Source organism: Mesoplodon densirostris, chromosome 4 (genome assembly GCF_025265405.1).
Source record: "Mesoplodon densirostris isolate mMesDen1 chromosome 4, mMesDen1 primary haplotype, whole genome shotgun sequence".
Classification (NCBI taxonomy): Eukaryota; Metazoa; Chordata; class Mammalia; order Artiodactyla; family Ziphiidae; genus Mesoplodon; species Mesoplodon densirostris.
Window position 1 is genome coordinate 128120507 of NC_082664.1, and position 20513 is coordinate 128141019.

At 43.5% G+C, this 20513-nt stretch overlaps 1 protein-coding gene across 4 annotated transcripts in view; it reads left to right on the forward strand.

Annotated features, from left to right (window-relative positions):
- Nucleotides 1–2184, forward strand: part of DPP8 (dipeptidyl peptidase 8) — a 61821-nt gene extending 59637 nt beyond the window's left edge. For all 4 annotated transcript variants that reach the window (XM_060097164.1, XM_060097165.1, XM_060097167.1 and 1 more), the window contains one exon: nt 184–2184. In XM_060097164.1, the coding sequence (XP_059953147.1) occupies nt 184–306 (123 nt within the window). In that variant the 3' untranslated portion in view covers nt 307–2184. The remainder of the gene's footprint in view (nt 1–183) is intronic.
- The last annotated feature ends 18329 nt before the right edge of the window (nt 2185–20513 follow it).

Below are 20513 nucleotides of genomic sequence, written 5' to 3' on the forward strand. Positions count from 1 at the left end.
GCTTAGTGGTACACAGGGAATTATAAAAAGAGAAGGCCCTTTAGATAGGATGTATGTGTATAATATCTTAGAGAAGCTCTGCTCCGTGTTATTAATTCTGTTGAAAATCTCTGCAAAGCTTTGGAAGGAGATGTACTCCTAAATTCTTATTTTGTGTATTTTGATTTTGTTGTTGTTTTTAAGATCTATCCTCAGGAGAGACACAGCATAAGAGTTCCTGAATCTGGAGAACATTATGAACTGCATCTTTTGCACTACCTTCAAGAAAACCTTGGATCACGTATTGCTGCTCTGAAAGTGATATAACTTTGACCTGTGTAGAACTCTGGTATACACTGGCTGTTTAACCAGATGAGGAGGTTTAATCAGTAGAGAATTGATCATCACATTTTGGTACCTGCCACATAACATCTACTTCTGAAAGTATATTTGGTGCCATGCAGGTGTTTACAGCTTGTAGATAGTAATCTAATACCTTAACCATACACAAAATTAAATGATACATATTTCTAAGGGACCCAGCAATACCATGAGGATTACTGAAAGAAAGAAGACATTAGCACCATGTATCCATACTACCTTATTTTCATTTTTAATAGCATTATGAAACCTCATGGACTTAATTAGTGTATTTTTACAGTATACTTCTGAGTTTGTTAAAATATGATATTAGTGATTGGTTTGGTTCAATTCCAGAATCTCTGACTAGTTACAGATTTGATAGCACTTAAATGTAATTGAATAGCTTATACTACATTGCTTGGGGTGTATCCAGCATGTTATGAACTAATCACTATTAAACCTATGGCTTAACCGGTCATTAATGATTTTTCAAGGATAACTTAGTAGCCTCCTAAAGACACTTAATTTTGCTTCATTCAGACTCTGACCAGTTTTTAACCAATTTAAACTGTATCTAGTATAAATAGTTCTCTTTGATGATATGACCGAGTGGGTTTTTCCTTTCACATAAAGGCAAGTAACTGTATATGTAGCATGGATTTAATTAGTCTTATAATATTGATAATTACAGGCAGGAAAATTTTAATCAAATGACTAGAGCTTAAATATTTGCAGGCAATTTCTTTCCCTTTAGGAAAAGAAAAAAGTACACATTCACTTGTATTTTTCAGAAAATTTAGTGGTGCCAGTTTCCATTGGGTATTTCCTCATTGAAATATTCCAGAGTTTTAGGGCAATGGAGGGGAATTTTGGTGGGGTGGGGGAGACCAGAGTGTGGAGAACGGCAGGGAGAGGAGAAGGCAAGGGTCTGCTTAAGATCTAAGCAGAGGTATAATTTGACCAAAAATACTCATGAAAAAGTTTAGGAATTGAAATTTAAACTCCTAGAATATTAGTTAAGGAAACCAGATTAAGAAATCACACTCTTGCCAACACAGGTACAGACTAACATTATTCAGGGGAGAAAAAGTTCCTTAGAGTTACTTTTACAATTCTAATTCTAATTTTTTTAATTTTCTTCTTAATTTTGGAAACCTTACAAATTGAAACTTTCTTTAACCTTTTTAAATTATTTGAGTATTATTTAGATATTGTGAGCTTAAAGAGTTTCCAGACAACCTCTTTACCATAAACTGATCCCCAGCAAGGCATGGCTCTCTTTTGCAATGTTCAAAGCTTATAAGTGATTTCTTGAATGACCATGACATTTTTCTGGTTTAGCCCTAGCATTTGACTATTAAGGGAGCTCGCAGTGCCGATTGGGATCTGCCATCTTAGAATCTTAGGGTGTTAGATGGGTCACATTGGAGCCAGTGGCAGAGAAGGCACCTATGAGTTTGACAAGCCTCAGTGTTTGGAAAGTACTTCTAAACAACACTCCAAAAAAAAAATTACTCTCTTCTTTCTCACCACTACAGAGAGAGTAGATTCCTGCCCTAGAGAGCACAGCCTCCATTAGTAAGGATGGTGACTGTGCGTGAGATGTGGACTTCATCACTGAGGGCCGCATGGGAGGTGGGGGAGGTCCAGAGATGGCAGGGTGACCTGGTGGTGCTGTCTGTGGCGGGGGATTGGGTTTTGCTGTTTTTGTATTTATACTGTATAATAGGTACCACACTTTTCCCTGTGTCTGTATATGTATTGATTTTCTTGTTATGGTATTTTCCCATGCCAATATTTGTTTATATTTTTTTCAATGTTAAATTAAATTGATTTGGGTAACTTTTCTTCCCCAAGAAAGTATTTTCCCCCATGACTTAAGTATGTATCTGATTACTGAAGATGGTTTTTGTCTGGGGACTAGTGGCATCTGGCCATCTAACTTTATATAATATGCAAAGTAGAAATGGTATACAGTGGCTTTTATACAGCTACTCATTTGAAACCTCTTACCCAATAAGGCTGTTTCTTCAAAATGGCATCTCATATTTTACCAAAACAAACTTTAAAGAACCTCATGGACTCTTGAATTCACAGGTGTTTTCCTTTTGCATCTTGCCTTCTGCTTTCCTCCCATCACAAGGAATGCTTCTGTTATAATTCCCAGTCAGTTAAATGCCATTCTCCTTCCATAGGGGGAAAAATACCTGACTGAATTCGCTTGCAGAAAGACAGCTTGACTGAATTTGATTTTAAAATCAGTGTGGAAAACATCATAGTCAATTCAAGCAATCAGTAGAAATCTCACTAAAACTATTTGTACCCTGTGTTTGGGTAACAAACTAAAAGGCAAGAGTATAGCAACATTTTTAGTGAGAACCAAAAAGCACTAGCTTAAACTTCAAAGGGGGGTTTTGCAGGTTTGATAATTGGGTGCACTTGAAGAACCATCAGTAGTTATGGTTGCTTCTGCGTTGTTGAGCAGTGGGACTCAAAATCTAAGATTCATCTGGGATGCTTATGAAAAGAAATGCAATCTTGAACCTCACTCTTAGAAATTTGGATTTCATTGATTTAAGTGGAGACCAGGAATCTGCATTTCTAACAAGCTTCCCAGGTGACTCTAAGGCAAGTCATTTGTGGGCTACTTTAAGAAACTCTTCTGTAGAGAATGAGTTGGATTAAGAAAATAATAGGTGATTTCTACACTGGACTGATTTACAAGAACCTAAAACAATAGTCAAGATAGCTGCTCATCTGTGATGACTGTTGGCCCTTTTTTCACTCTGAAAAAAGCAGAAGGTATCATTAACTGTATATCCCCTTGGTCTGGAGATTAATTTTGGAATGAAGGTTTTTCTGTCTATGCCATTCCTGGCTTGTTTCCAAAGCCTCATACAAGAGGATGAAGTCACAATGCATGCATTATTTTTCAGAAGAATGAAATATAGATATTGATGCTTACTTTACTTGTTTTACTTCTTACAGAAGGTGTATCCCACCTCTCTGTAACATTGTTCTCTCTTTAGGTGGAATGATTCCTATGAGATCTCTCATTATTACAGAATTGTAAAATTTTCAAGCTGTTATATCTTTGGTATAATCTGGTGTTCTCATTATTTAGAGGAGGAACCTCCATATAGAGAGAGGAGAAAATATACCCATGGTCACGCAGCCAGTTAGTGTTTGGTTGGTGCTAGACTCCATCCAGATATCCTAACTCATGGTAGTTAAATGATATGTAGAAAAGGCAAATTTTTAAAGAAGTATTTATTAATATATTCCTATGAAACATTTTAAAGATAACGTAAAATGGTTAATTTTTCCATTCTAAAGTAAATGCTAAGCATGCTTATTAATGAAGCAGTACTTCTAATTAGTATATGACATTCTGAAGTTAATTAAAATTGTTAACACTAAATGTGTCTTCCTTGGTGTAGTGGGGCGTTTGGGGATTGGGGTATAGAGTGCTTGCTTAAGCCTGGGAGCCCAAATTATAGCTGTTTAAAGTAAGCAAAGAGACATGGCCATATCTAAACTAAGATATGTAAGGTGAGTGTCCATTCCCAGCAGACATAAAGGAATAAGGAAACGTTCCTGACTCCCACCTTCCCAACCCCACCCAGCCCCACCTAATCCATCTTGCAGCCTGAAATATGGAGACATGTTAGTGCAAGGTGCTGGCTCCTGCTTTTCTTATTTCGTCAAGAGACAGTTCTAGGTAATCGTTTGAGAAGTCCCTCAGAGAGAGAAAAAGTAGTGTTTGTATGTTTGTTTTTACATAACCCAAATACAAATTTATGTTGTATTCAGCACAGTTGGAGTTCAGGTCTTTAATTTTAGAACATAAAGTGCCTGCTGTTTTAAGCATTGACTTATATAAAAAGAACTGCATGTCTCACTCCAGTAAGTTTATGGGTTTTCTCATTTTCAGCTACATGGCTTTTAATCATGTAAAGTGAAACATTAGTTTTGTTGCATTTTATTACAGGTTCTTTGTTGCAATAAAGATGCTGCTAAAATTAATTGGTGTAAATGTCCCTTTTTCCCCATCCCCCATTTGTACAATCTTTGCCTTGATTAGTGGCAACTGTGAGTGGTTAATAACACGAACAAGGTCATGTGCTTGCAGTGGTGAGCGGAGACTGCAAGGTGGTTACGTGGGGTTTCTAGTGTAAACACTAACTAAAAATGCATCCAAAGCCAGAGGGAGGTGTGCAGAGACCTGCTTTGTACCTGTAAGTGGTTCCAGACAGCCAGCGTTGGTACTGCAAGGGTGGGTGATGCTTGGAGCCAATGATTAACATAACCTCCCTGAGCAGCTAGGAGCTTCTCTGGAATGCCTCTTGGAGTTGACAGTGGTTTCTGCATGCTCCCCAGGAAATTTCAAGGGAGTTCAGTGTAATACTTTCTTCAGAGATTTCTTTGACAATTCTCTGGTCTTTTGAAACTATACTAGAGAAGGGGTAAGGGAAAGAAGCAAACCCAAGTTTACTAATTTTGTTCTAAAATTAGTAAATTTGGGTTTGTCTAATAATCCTTCCAGAACAGACCCTCAATCTGGATTCTGTAATCCTCTAAAGTTGTATGCAAAATATTGCATGAATGAGTAGAGGTGCATTCTGGGGAGAAGGGCTTTGGCGTTATCAGATTCTCAAAGGGATAATGATTTTTTTAAAAAAACACTGCTATGTTATGTATTAGGGTCTTAAACTTTAGTATACAAAAATTTTTAGAAATAAAGATTATCTTTAAACAGGGTACTGCTTTAGACCTATCCTTTTTACCTCATAACACATTAAAAAAAAAAATCTCTGTGACTCTGGGATAAACTGAGGTACACTGGGTTAATCTGTTGAGGTTGCTTGTTGCCAGAAGTGACCAGCCAGACTCACCCAAACTCTAAAGAGATTAATACCTCAGCACACATATAATTCATTTATGACACTCCAGATGGGAACATTTTATAGGCTACTTTGTTCTCTTTAATTTAGCCAGGATTTATTGCTAATCAAAAATCAGCTTTCAACTTGGCCATAAGCATCCTGCAAAGACTGTGCTGGTGGTCCACACTTCCCAGTGGCTCTCGGGCTCCAGAGCCCTGTCAGAGCAAGTGTATGGTCTCGAGGCCTCTGGACGTCCTTCTAGCGTGACCTTACCCACGCCGTGGTAATGAGAAACGGGTTGATCCCTTGGTGCTTTGGAGGGGAGCAGAGTCGAAACAACTGTAGTGTGAGGATCTCATAACCACAACTTCATTCTGGGCTTGGAGTGGTTTGGGGAATCACCAGGATTTAAATAAGTTAATCAGCCTAGGTCCATCCACGGATCTGGTACCCTGGCCCTGCCACCCTGGAAGAGGTTGAACTCCCATTGAAATGGATTAGATGGGATTCAGCTCTGACGTAGGCAATGAGGTGTTTGAGTTTGTGTGCTCCTTATTGAAAGATAACACTTTCTAAATTGGCTCCCAAACTTAAGTTCTTGAAATAGAAGTTTGGGAACAATTAAGATAGTTGTCCTTAGCCAGTTTCAGGAATCCACCCCCACCCCCACCCCCATCTTTACTAGAAAGGCACTCTGCAGAAGGGCAGAGTTTAACATTCTACTCACAGGTGACAATTATTTGCAGGAAGGTCCTCTGGCCAGGTAGGTTCTGGAAAACCACAGTGCTCTTCTGTGGAATGGACCCTCCGTGTTGGCTTGGTTTCTGGGCATATGTATGGTCGTAGTTCTATCCCTCAGCATGCGTGTGAGTGCCACTGTCTGTAGCTCCTTGCGTACTTAATGATGTGTTGCCTAGCCAGTTAATTGTTTTTCGTTGTCTCAACCGTCTATTCTTCCTCATTCCTGTCGCTGCTCCTACCTCAGTCTAGGACCTGTAATGTCATGCTGGGCTGGAGTAGAGGTGAAGATTAAGAATTCCAAGTGACTTCAAAGAAGCAGTTCACAACTGTCATTCAGCAAATATTTAGTAACAATCGTGTGCTAGGCCTGTGTAGGCCATGAGGAAACAAAGATGAAGAGGACACAGCCCTTGCCCTCAAGAGGTTCTCAGGACCAACTTCACCTCCCACCTCACTAGCACACCCGGTAGGACACCCACTTTTTTTTTTCTTTAATGCTTTCATTTTATTTATTTTTTTATACAGCAGGTTCTTATTAGTCATCAATTTTATACACATCAGTGTATACATGTCAATCCCAATCACCCAATTCATCCCACCCCCACCCCCCCATGGCTTTCCCCCCTTGATGTCCATACGTTTGTTCTGTACATCTGTGTCTCAACTTCTGCCCTGCAAACTGGTTCATCTGTACCATTTTTCTAGGTTCCCCATATATGCATTAATATACGATATTTGTTTTTCTCTTTCTGACTTACTTCACTCTGTATGACAGTCTCTAGATCCATCCACGTTTCAACAAATGACCCAATTTCGTTCCTTTTTATGGCTGAGTAATATTCCATTGTTTATATGTACCACATCTTCTTTATCCATTCGTCTGTCGATGGGCATTTAGGTTGCTTCCATGACCTGGCTATTGTAAATAGTGCTGCAGTGAACATTGAGGTGCATGTGTCTTTTTGAATTATGGTTTTCTCTGGGTATCTACCCAGTAGTAGGATTGCTGGGTCATATGGTAATTCTATTTTTAGTTTTTTAGGGAACCTCCATACTGTTCTCCATAGTGGCTGTATCAATTTACATTCCCACCAACAGTGCAAGAGGGTTCCCTGTTCTTCACACCCTCTCCAGCATTTGTTCTTTGTAGATTTTCTGTTGATCCCCATTCTAACCCACCCACGGTCTTAAAGGCATGATAAATTAGCACTTTTTCACGCCAGTCCCTAATCAAATTCAAGTTGTAACCGACATTCAAGGCCCTGTGTCACCTGACCCAGCCTCACTTTCCCTCATCTGGGCTCTTCATTCACCCACAAGCATCCTGAAGTTTTCCTCTTTCAATTAGCAGAACGCATGCTTTGAGGCCAGACCCAGGTTCCTCTTGGCACCCTACAGAGCTTATATGGGAATCTTCCCCACCTGATGTAGGTGATATTGCAGAATGGTACCAGCATCAGCTTTGGAGCCTGGCTTCAACCCTTATGTCTGCTACTTGCTAGCCTTATGGGCTTGTGCATGTTTGTTTACATAACACTCTGATCCTCTGTTTCCTTAGGTGAGAAATAGGAATAATAACAGAACCCTCCTCAATGGGTTATTGTGAGGATGAAATTTGTTTAATATACTATAAAGCATTTGGTGCCTGGCATGCAATAAAAGTGCTCAATAAAGATTATCTTAGATTTAGCACTTTATTTTATACCATACTGTTTGCCACCGATTTTGTTTCTGCTGTTAAATTACAGACTGTGAGAGTAGGCACTGTATTATACTTGGTTAATTCTCCCCATCATACCTACTATAGTCAGATATGTAGGAATCACTTATTAGGTACTTGAATACCAAAAAAGACTTTTAAATGAAAAAAATATTTTGACCTCCCCCACTTAGGGTTATCTGATTGATAGGTTTAGGTTCCTGAGCACCCATCTACCGATTCACTTGTAAGACTGTGAAAGAAACGAAATTCTCCCCAGATTTAAGCTTCTAGGATTCCTTCTCTGAAACGTCATTGGAATTTTTTTTTTTTTTTTTTTTTTTTTTTTTTCTGTATGTGGGCCTCTTACTGTTGTGGCCTCTCCCGTCGCGGAGCACAGGCTCCGGACGCGCAGGCGCAGCGGCCATGGCTCACGGGCCCAGCTTCTCTGTGGCATGTGGGATCTTCCCGGACCGGGGCACGAACCCGTGTCCCCTGCATCGGCAGGCGGACTCTCAACCACTGCGCCACTAGGGAAGCCCTTGTCATTGGAATTTTTATTCTTTGTTCCCCACTGAGGCTTTAGGTCTGGAGGAGTGGTGCTTCTCAGCCCTGGTTGCTGTCACAGTTGCTGGGAGAGCTTATTAAAACGCTAATGGGGACTTCCCTGGTGGTCCAGTGGGTAAGATTCCACATTCCCAATGCAGGAGGGCTGGGTTGAATCCCTGGTTGGGGAACTAGATCCCGCATGCATGCTGCAACTAAGAGTCCACACGCCACAACTAAAGATTCCACATGCCACAACTAAGACCCGGTGCAACCAAAATAAATAAGTAAATATTTTTTAAAAATACAAATAAGGGCCTCCCTGGTGGCGCAAGTGGTTAAGAGTCCGCCTGCCGATGCAGGGGATGCGGGTTCGTGCCCCGGTCCGGGAGGATCCCATATGCCGCGGAGCGGCTGGGCCCGTGAGCCATGGCCGCTGGGCCTGCGCATCCGGAGCCTGTGCTCCGCAACGGGAGAGGCCACAGCAGTGAGAGGCCCACATACCGCAAAAAAAAAAAAAAAAAAAAAAAAAACAAATAAAAACGCTGATGTCTGAGTCCTTCCTGGGATCAATTACATCAGCTTGGTGGGTGGGGAGGAGGTGGGCCATATTTTACTAATTTTTGATAAGCTCCTTAGGTGATTCTAAGGTACAACCAGAGTAATGTACGACCTTTGAGGTAGAGCAATGAAAGACTGCATTCATGGAATGTAAGGGCCAGAGTGGATTCTTAGAAATCATCTCATCTACTGCTTTACTTCACAGATGGAAAGCTGAGGCCCAGAGACGGTAAGTGATTATACTGGAGCCATCCCAGCTGCTTAAAGAGAATCCGCACTTGAGCCCAGGTCTTCTAGCTCTGTATTCACCTCCCAGAGCGATGTTCTCCCGAACCAGAGCTTAACAGAGAAATTTGCCAAACTGAGGACACTGAGGCTGTGCTGCCAGGATGGCCCTGGCAGAGGTGGAGGGAGTAGAAGAGGCCATAGGCTCCCAGGCACTCCCACCCTTCTTTCATTCAGAGCAGCAACTTAGCTTTGCACTTATATATGATTGGGGAAACTTGTTCTGCAGTTTAAAAGAAGAGGTCAAAAATCAGTGACCCCTCCCATCATTTTAGAGATGAGGAGACTGAATCCCAGAGAGGACCGCAAAGCCACATAGCTGTCAAGTGGCAGAGTTGGTACCAAAAATCAGACCAATTCCTTGAGGTACAGGCAGGTAAAGTGGCTTCCACAAAGGCACAGAACCAGTTGGTAGCTGAACAGAGACACTTGAATGCAGTCTCTAGGACTCCTACTAAATTTCCTAAAATCTCTGGGACTTCCCTGGCAGTCCAGTGGTTAAGACTTTGCCTTCCAATGCAGGGGATGTGGGTTTGATCCCTGGTTGGGGAGCTAAGATCCCACATGCCTCGCAGCTAAAAAGCAAAACATAAAACAGAAGCAATATTGTAACAGATTCAATAAAGATTTAAAAATGGTCCACTTCAAAAAAATCTTTAAAAATAAAAAATAAATGTCCTAAAATCTCAGATATTACCGTTGTTAAGATCTTCATATCAGAAATATAAAACTGAATAAGAATACATCTTAAAATCAAGGAAATATGGTATTTGCCTGAAATCTGAGTTCCTTCAGGGACCAAGCTCATGCTGAGCTCAGAAAGCCTATACTGGGTGGGTCTTGGATATGAATCTTCTTGAACTTGCCCAGAGAAAGAAGGGGGAGCATGAGAAAGACTAGTGTATTTGAAATCTGATAGACTTGGGTTCAAGTCCAGCAGTTGTGCTCTTGAGCAAGCCCTTTGCTTCTCTGACCTTGGACTCTAAAGTGGGGTTCTAATACCTTCTTCATAGAGTCTCAGTGAGGCCAATGTGTTGGAAGTGATTTATGAAGTCCTGATATTGATCTGACCTCATCTCCTCCAAGGAGTGCAGGGCTGCCAGTGGGAGCAGTCTGCTCTCCAAGACCTGAGCTGTTAGGCCCAAGCCCTGGGGAGAAGATAGATGCTGGGCAGGGAGAGGAACATGACTCAGCCCCAGGGATCTTGGAAGAATAGCAGGTTCCGGGACATGAGTAAAGGAGGGTGGTGGGTACAGGAGCCTCCCATGGGGGTGACCAGACTCTGCCTTGACCTCAGATACTTCCCATCTGCCTGACCCAAGGCAGATCTTCCAGAATTACACATTACTTTGGATGAAGGTATAATTAACTGTAAGGCCCTTGTTAGGATAACATGTTTTACCTGTGAACAGGTGACATTTCCCTCTGAATACCAGCTGCTAACATCTGTGTGGTGAGTGCTCCACTGATTATACTATACTTCCTCATGACAGCATCATGTTCAATTTGATCTTCACAGTAAGCTACGAGACATCAGTTAGGCGGTGTTATTATTCCCCTATGGGTTTTTATTTTCTCCGGAGAAAGAAATGAGGGTTCAGAGAGGTTGTGTGCCTTGCCCAAGGTCACAATGCAGAAGCAGAATGCTAATCCTGGCTTCACTCATTCTTGAGCAAGCAACATGAGTTGAGCAGATGCCATGGCCTGGCTCATGCTGAAGGATTCAGGGATCTAGGGATGCTCAGAGAAGTCAGACACATTCTCTACTCTCAGAGGGTTCTCAATCCAGAAGTGGAAATAGATGTGTAAACTAAAGAGAGTCAGTACAAAGAGAGAGATATTGAGTGCTGAGTCCTGTGTGAGTCCCCAGGAGGCAGGGCAGGACAGCAGTTCGGACTGTGGGCTTTGACCCAGAGAGTCTGTCCTCTTGACTCTCACTGAACCACTTCCTACTGTGTGGCCTTGGGCAAGTTACTTACCTCTCTGTGCTTCAGTTTCCTCTTCTGGAACATAGAATTAATAATGGTACTACTTCAAAGAGTTGCTGTGAGCTTCAATATGAAAAACGCATGCAAAACTCCTAATATCTGGCACACAGCACTCAACAAACATGAGCAATTGTTTTCTCTGGGTAGTGGAAAAGCGGATGGTCAGGGAAGGCAGCACAAAGGAGACAGCTTTTGGATTAGGTGTTAAGGAATGAGTTTCTCCAGGTGGGGGAAAGTCATTCAAGGCAAGGAATACACACAGACATGAGGGGATAAAGTTGCGGAGCTGGCACACTGGGTGGCAGGAAACTGAGTGTGGGCTGGGCAGTGATGTGAGAGGAAAAGATGGGAGTGCTGGGATAGAGTGTGAGGGCCTTGCACGGTGAGAGTCGAGGTGTACTTGACATCTGCCCCCCGCTCTTCTGCTGGCTTCACCTCAACAGGCTTAGTTTGTCTGAGAGACCAGAGGAGAGGGCGGGTCATGGAATAGATATACTTTCATGTGGAAAGTGAGGAGGAAAAAGGCTGTTGTGTAGGACAGGCCCAGGGGGAGGACTCTGACACCCAGTGCTGGGGGAGGACACAGTCTCCAGTAGGGAGGGTGCAGCTTCCAAAGATGGGTGGACAATGTGACCAGCATCACCTACCTTCAGTTCTCCTGAAGGCAGTGCTCCCATCCTGTTGTGGTCAGTGTGTCCAGCTGCAGGCAGAGCATCCAGAGACCTTGGGAGAGAGCAGGTCTCAGCCCACTGCGCTGCGTGTGCAGGGGCCCTCATAAAAGGGGACCAGAAAGAGCCATCCGAATCTCAGGCTTGCTGGGGCAAGGTGGCCTTGAGCAGAAGTGGGTGTCAAACAGCAGTGGTTCCGGCAGGAATTAGCTGTTGGGCTCAGCAAGGTGGTGTAGAGAGCTGCGGAGGAACGATGGTTCAGGGCTGGAGGGCATCCATCTAAACAATATAGAGACCTGCATCACCTTTTTTTTTTTTTAAGTTTTAATTTTATCATGGTTACAGAGGCACATAGCTTAAGGAGTCAAGTTCTAAGACAAATCTCTAAATAACATGTTTGTAATATTACTCTATGATTGTTTTTCAGTTTTTATTCATTATCTAGTGGTACCCTACTGTGAAAGACTAGAATTTAGCTGTTTTCCCTCCCATTTCCACCAAACACACACACTCCCCACCCCCACTCATCTTTTCAATAGAGTAGTTCTATTGTAACTTTACTTAGATTAAATATTCAGTGTTTACATCATTATAACTATGTAAACGTATTCAGAGATGAGTCATGCAATAAGTTTTGAATCATTTTCATTGATGCAGAACTTTGTTTTATCTAGTTAATTATCTTTTTTAAAAAATATATGTATTTATTTCAATCCCAAACTCAACCTTTCCACTGATTTTTCTGTTTTGTCTCATTGTTAGTATCTCCAATGCTTTTTTTTTTTTTTTCCTTCGGTACACGGGCCTCTCATTGTTGTGGCCTCTCCCGCTGCGGAGCACAGGCTCCAGATGCGCAGGCCCAGCGGCCATGGCTCACGGGCCCAGCCACTCCGCGGCATGTGGGATCCTCCCGGACTGGGGCACGAACCCGCGTCCCCTGCATCGGCAGGCAGACTCTCAACCACTGTGCCACCAGGGAAGCCCCTCCAATGCTTTTATTAAGTACATTTTCATTGCCAATGTACATTCCAGATATTTAATGAGCTTAATAGTTCCCGGACCAGGGGTCGAACACGCACCCCCCGCCCCCGCAGTGGAAGTGTGGAGTTTTAACCACTGGACCACGAGGAAAGTCCCTGTAGTGTTGATTCTTTAGGGAAATATGTTCTGATGTCCAGGCAATTGGTTTATAAATGTACTGTAGTCATGACTCTCTGTGTAATTCCAGTTTCTGCCCTCAAGGAGCTTCCAGTGTCATTTGAGACACAAGACGGAGACAAATGAATCATGTAAATGAAGAAACCACTGTACAATGCAGAAATAATCCAGCGCCTATTAAGTGGTACAAACGGATTGGTGAGGACTGGAAGGTAACCTTGAAGGAGCTAAGACTCAAGTAGAGTTTTAAGGATTGTGTATATTTTTCTATTGTGGTAAAATATACATAACATAAAATTTACCATTTCAGCCATTTTTAGGTGTACAGTTCAGTGCATTCACATTGTTGTGCAACCATCACCATTGTTTATTTCCAGAACTTTTTCATCATCCTTAAGTGAAGTTTTTATGTATTTTTTTCCTGAGTTACATTTACTATTTCTGTTTACAAAAGTAATATGTGTTCAATGTAGACAATTTTTTTTGTACTTTATATTCTTTCCTTTATATACCCTTCCAGAGTCTCTCTTCCATTACCATTCTGTTTTGGTATGAGGAAGGGTTTTGGGGTGTTTTGTTGTTGTTGTTGTTTTGTTTTGTTTTGTCTTATTTCTTTTTGGCCATGCTATGTGGCTTGTGGGATCTTAGTTCCCTCACCAGGGATTGAACCAGCACCCTCGGCAGTGAAAGCACGAAGTCCTAACCACTGGACCGCCAAGGAATTCCCTCAATGTAGACAATTAGGGGGGAAAAAAAAAAGCACAAAGAAGAAAATTTAAATATCCTATAATTCCACAAAACCATTAGCATTTGTTGATAAGAAAGGGGTGAAAAGTCATCTCAGGGTGAGAAAAGACCCATCCCCCTGGCTCAGAGGATTTGAGCAGTGGTATAGTGTGGGAGATGGTTTTGAATATGAAGGGTGAAAATATTCTAAACATATCTACCTTTTGTATCTTCCTCAAAGGGGGATGAATGACCAGGAAAAGGCAATAAATAAAAGCTAGAGAAGCATAATAAATACATTCATTAAAAAAAAGGGGGGGGGGCCTCCCTGGTGGCGCAAGTGGTTGAGAGTCCGCCTGCCGATGCAGGGGATACGGGTTCGTGCCCCGGTCTGGGAGGATCCCATATGCCGCGGAGCGGCTGGGCCCGTGAGCCATGGCCGCTGAGCCTGCGCGTCCGGAGCCTGCGCGTCCGGAGCCTGTGCTCCGCGACGGGGGAGGCCACAACAGTGAGAGGCCCGCATACCGCAAAAGGAAAAAAAAAAAAAAAAAAGGGGGGGGGGATGAATGAAAGAGGCAGCAAGTGGTTCCAATAGTGAACCCAACCCAGTAAAGACTCTAGCAGCTGTTCTGTTTATCTAGTAATAAAAAACAAACACCCCCAAACTTAGTGGTATAAAACAACAACAAAGCCATGCGTTATTATTACTGTTGCTCACAGTGCTGGGGGTTAACTGGTGTCAGGGTCTCCTACGTGGTTGCAGTCAGACAGGGGCTGGGGCTGTGCACTGGGAAGGTTTCCTCACACATTTGGCTCCTGGGCTGGAACAGCTGGGGCTCCTCTACCACCTCTGTCTCCACGGGGTCTCCTTCTCTCCAGCATGGCAGCGTTAAGGTGGCCAGACTTCTTACGTGGTGGCTCAGGGAGCCAGAGGCATGTGTCTCCCAGAGAAAGCCAGGTGGGAGGTGTGGCTTCTTTTACAACACACCTCAGAAGCCATGCAGTCCCACCTCCATGACATTCAATCCTTTAGAAATGAGTCACTTACACCAGCCTCTGTCCAAAGGGAGGGGAAATAGACTCTACTTGAAGGGAGGAATGTCAAAGAACCTGTGCACCCTCCATACCTGTGGACTCCATATCTGCAGATTCAACCAACCATGGATGAAAATTAAAAAAAAAAAAAAAAATCCAGAAAGTTCCAAAAAGCAAAACTTCAATTTGCCATGCATTGGCAACTATTTACATGGCATTTACATTTTACTTAAAACTATTTTTAGGGTGATCCCTGGTGGTCCAGTGGTTAGGACTCTTGCGATTTCACTGCCAAGGGTGCAAGTTCAATTCCTGGTCAGGTAACAAAGATCCTGCAAGCTGCGTGGCCAAAAAAAAACAAGAACAAAAACAAAACAAAACAAAACAATTTATATAGCATTTACATTGTATTAGGTATTATAAGTAATCTAGAAATATTTTAAAGTGTATGGGGAGGTTGTATGTACATTATATGCAAATACTATGCCATTTTATATGCGACTTGAGCATCCACAGATTTTGGTTTCCGGGGGGGTCCTGGAACTGATACCCCACACATACCGAGGGATGAGGGGCGGCTGTATCTTAAAATCACTACAGTGGTAGATTCTGATATCTATTCAAGAATGATGTGAATGCCACAGATCCCCACAGCTCATCCTACAGAGCAAGTGGTTCATAAATTCTTGATTTAGGGTCGCAGAGTCTACTGAGGTCTTAGAGATTACTCAGACAAACACTTGCCAACACTTTTTGATGCTCAAACCCCTTTCACAGTAATATGCTATTTGAGAACTCCCTTAGTGATTTAAAACACTCACCATTTTTACATGGTATATGATAAAGGAGTAACTTAAAAAAAAAAACATTCATTTAAAAAACATTCACTGGGCTCTTACTATATGCTGTGCGCTGTGCTGGATCCCAGGAAAACAAGAGTAAACAAGATACACATGGTTCCTGCCACAAGGAACTTACTGTAGGGCAGTAGAGCCAGACAATTTAATGAAGTATATTATAATAAAGTGTGTTAGATGCTCTGATAGAAGTACCAACTCACTAAATAATTTCTCTGGTTCTGATCTCTCTGTTCAGATCAAAACGGCATTTCCAGGGTTTTAACATCTTTCACTTGGTTGCCAGGCCAGGCAGACATGTCACACTCAAGATGTTAAAAGAGCAAATTTTCTCCCCTCTCCTCTGTCTGGCTCTTCCTTCTGTTCTCTTTATTTGATAACGTCCCATCCACCTGGTCAAACTAATAAAAACAGCAGTCTTCTAGCCTTTTCCCAGTTTCTAGACCCCTATGTTGACCTGTTCCCAAGATGTTACCTCTCTATTAGACTATCTCAAAGAAGTTATTTTAAGAAAAAAAATTATAACAGTATATTGTTAATTGAGGACAATTTTAACATTTAATTAAACTGAGTTAAAAAACACTCTACCCTATTTAAGAAGTGATGGGTGCTGATTTTAGTCAGCAAACAAGACTAAATGGGGACCAAATGCAAATTGAAATTTCATCCTATGTTATAGGATAAAAAGTAGACAAAAATTGCTTTCATTTTATGATTGCATTTTGTGCTAAAGTGAAAAAATAACCTAAAAATTTTAGTTTTATTTCTGAAATGTGAAATATAAGATTTTAGGGTCTATTGCAGGGGTCCCCAACCCCCGGGCCGTGGACAGGTACCAGTCCACAGCCTGTTAGGAACCGGGCTGCACAGCGGGAGATGAGCAGCGGGCAAGCCAGCGAAGCTTCAGTTGCTGCTCCCCATTGCTCCTCATCGCTCAGATTCGTTCTTGGACAAATTTTCTTCCATGAAACCAGTCCGTGGTGCCAAAAAGGTTGGGGACCACTGATCTATTGGTACTTGTCAACAAATAACATATTACAGATACAATCGGTCTGACTTTCTGGTAAATAAAAAGCCAGATTAGATTGAATTATCATTAGACTTTATTTTTTTAAACACTGGCTTTTGACATATTAGTCACTAATGACTTTGTTGTTTTTGTTGTTGTTGTTTTAATATTTATTTATTTGGATGCACCTTAGTTGCAGCAAGCGGGCTCTTTAGTTGCGGCATGCGAACTCTTAGCTGCAGCAGGCATGTGGGATCTAGTTCCCTGACCAGGGATCAAAACCCGGGCCCCCTGCATGGGGGGCGTGGAGCTCTATCCACTGTTCCACCAGGGAGGTCCCTCACTAATGACTTTTTTTTTTTTTTTTTTTTCTTTTTGCGGTATGCGGGCCTCTCACTGTTGTGGCCTCTCCCGTTGCGGAGCACAGGCTCCGGATGCGCAGGCTCCGGATGCGCAGGCCCAGCGGCCATGGCTCACGGGCCCAGCCGCTCCGCGGCATATGGGATCCTCCCAGATCGGGGCACGAACCCGTATCCCCTGCATCGGCAGGCGGACTCTCAACCACTGTGCCACCAGGGAGGCCCCTAATGACTTTTGATTAGAAGACTATAACATTCTTTTCTGATGATGATCAACCACAGGTAAATTTGCAAAATTATCATTCTCTCCTCAGCATTAGAGTTTTGTAGTTTAGCCATCAGTACTCCTCATGCTTCCTGTCATAGATCTCGTGGTCCAACGTGGCTATTAATTAAACAACCTATAAATAACTAAGACTGAAAAAAATTTAAGCTGTTTAATGGTAGAAACCGTGACAGTGTCCGTCGGCCCTCCACCCATGAACCCCCCCGCACCACACATGCACCTGGAGGTGTTCCATGGTACCATTTGAAAGGGGAAAATAATAGAATACTTTATTTATTTATTTTAAATAAATTTGTTTATTTTATTTATTTGTTTTTGGCTGCGTTGTGTCTTCGTTGCTAGACGTGGGCTTTCTCTAGTTGTGAAGAGCGGGGGCTACTCTTCGTTGCGCTGCTCGGGCTTCTCATTGCAGTGGCTTCTCTTGTTGCGGAGCACGGGCTCTAGGCACGTGGGCTTCAGTAGTTGCGGCACATGGGCTTAGTTGCTTCACGGTATGTGGGATCTTCCCCGACCAGGATTCAAACCCATGTCCCCTGCATTGGCAGGTGGATTCTTGACCACTGTGCCACCAGGGAAGCCCTAGTGATTGATTTAAAAAGGAAGAAATTAAGACCAGTGCCATATCCACTTTTAATGGTGTGAACTCTTTGGAACTCCTGGTTAGAAATGTGCATCATCCTCCAGCCCTCTTATTTTTCTCAGTGATGCAGCTGAGGCTCAGGGAGAGGAAGGAAGTTGTCCAAGGTCCCAGAGCAAGTCTGTAACAGAGGCAGGACGAGAACCATGGCTCTTATTCTTTACACTGGGTTTGGCTGGCATGAGCCTGTCACACCTCACACCTGCTCCCCGCCCATAGCCTGTGTGCTAAGATATGAATGCAGAGAAATTAATTGGATTTGTGTGTGTGGTTTATGGAATTAGTGACACTCTTCATGTGGTGACAGATTGTTTGTTAATTTATCCATTCGATTGATCAACTGCTTTCTAGGCAACATGCAAGGACTGCTCACCCAGCCCTGGTCTCCCTGTTTGGCTTCATCTCCCACCCCTGCCCTCCTGCCCAGTTCGCACCTCCTACATTCTGCTTATACTGGTTCAGGTATTTGTTTCCTCCAGAAGCTTTCTCTGCCTTCCCCAAGTTTGGCCTGGGTGCCCTTCCTCCCTGCACCCCATCCCAGCCTGTATCACACAGTATTATAGTTGCCTGTCTACTTATCTACAGGCTAAGTAGACTCACTTCTCAGACTAAGCACCATGCAGGCAAGAACCATCTTGTTCACCGCCCTGCTCCCAGTGCCCAGGGCCTGACCCATAACAGGTGACCTGTGAATATCAATGCAGTTAATTATTGGCTCTGCCATTTCCTGTGCCCTCATGCCACACACAGGGCCTCTGCACAGGGTGTTTCTTCCCCCACCATCAGTTCTTCCCTCTTTAAATTGTCAAGACCTAGGTCAAACATCTAAAACAATCAACAATGCTGTGAAGACTTTTCCCTCAACAGTCCCCCACCACACACGGTTAGTCCTTCCTTCTCTTGCTCCCATTCTCCCTGCCACCGCATGCCACTTAGGACACAACTGTTCCTGTGAGCAGTGACTTGTATCTTTTATCCTGGCCCCCTGGCACCTACACAGTGTCAGATACTGGTCAAGATGCTTAGAATTCAGCAGTGAACCCAGCACACAAAAATCCCTGTCCTTGGGCTTCCCTCGTGGCGCAGTGGTTGAGAGTCCGCCTGCCGATGCAGGGGACACAGGTTCGTGCCCCGGTCTGGGAAAATCCCACACGCCACAGAGAGGCTCGTCCCATGAGCCATGGCCGCTGAGCCTGCGCGTCTGGAGCCTGTGCTCCGCAACGGGAGAGGCCACAACAGTGAGAGGCCCGCGTACCGCAAAAAAAAAAAAAAAAAAAAAAAAAAAATCCCTGTCCTTACAAAGCCCACTTTCTGGTTGGGAGGACAGACTACAAATAAAATAAGTAAAACATAGAGCATGTTAGAAAGACGGGACTAAAGACTGTTAGATAGGGACTTCCCTGGTGGCGCAGTGGTTAAGAATCCGCCTGCCAATTCAGGGCACGTGGGTTCAATCCCTGGTCCAGGAAGATCCCACATGCCACAGAGCAACTAAGCCCGTGTGCCACAACTACTAAGCCCATGTGTCACAACTACTGAGCCCGCAAGCCACAACTACTGAAGCCCGCACGCCTAGAGCCCGTGCTCTGCAATGAGAAGCCCTTGCACCGCAATGAAGAGTAGCCACCACTCACCACAACTAGTGAAACCCCCTGTGCAGCAATGAACACCCCCCCCAAAAAAAAAAGTCGAGTTATGGCGGTGGTGGTGGGGAGTTGTGAGGATATGAGGGGTGGAAGACAGAGCTCTAGACCTGCACTAGCTGGGCAAAGGTCTAGAGGCTGGAGGGAGGGGACTGACTGCTATCAAGTTACAGCAAGGAGACTGGTGTGGCTGGAGAGGCAGTGAGCAAAGGGGATGGCGTAGAAGGTGAGGTCAGAGGTAAAACAGCCCTCCAGATCACATAGGCTTTCCGGTCATAAGAAGGACTTTAGCTTTTGCTCAGAGCTAGGAGGCACTGGTGGGTTTTGAGCAGAGAAGTGGCATGATCTCGTTCCCATTTTAATAGGATCACTCGATGCTGTATTGAGATAAGACTGAAGTGGGAGAATGACATAAACAAGTGAGGGGCCTATTGTGACAATCCAGGTGAGAGGTGATGGTGCTTGGATCAAGGTGGTAGCAGGAAGGTGAAGTGTGAAGGATGTGAAAGTGAAGAGTTAAGGATGGCTCCAATGTTTCTGACCTGAGCATCAGGGAGGATGGAGCTGCTACGATCTGAGATGGGGGAGACTGTGGGAGAAGCAGGTTTAATAGGGAGGATCAGAGCTCAGTTTGGGGCCTGTTAAATTTGTTTTTGTTTTTTTAAATTTTTTGGCCAACCTGAGCGGCTTGCAGGGATCTTAGTTCCCCGGCAGTGAAAGCACGGAGTCCTAACCTCTGGACCACCAGAGAATTCCCTGGACAAGTTAAATTTGAGATGCCTATTAGCCAATGGAAATGTTGAGCAGGTAGATGGATACACAAGTCTGGAGTTCAGGGGAGAAGGTCCAGGCTGAGATATAAATGTAGGCATCTTCAGCATAAAGATGTAATTTAAAGCCTTGATGACCAGATGAGACCACTAAGAGAAACAAGTAGGAGTGATGGGCTAAGTCAAATGCTGCTGATGGGCCTGGCAATGAATGAATAAATGCCAGAACCCGTTAGACCTGCAAAGTGCTGGTCATTATTGAGGGTTAGCTAGCAACAGATGGGTAAAGTACCTTCTGGGTACAGAGACAAAATGGC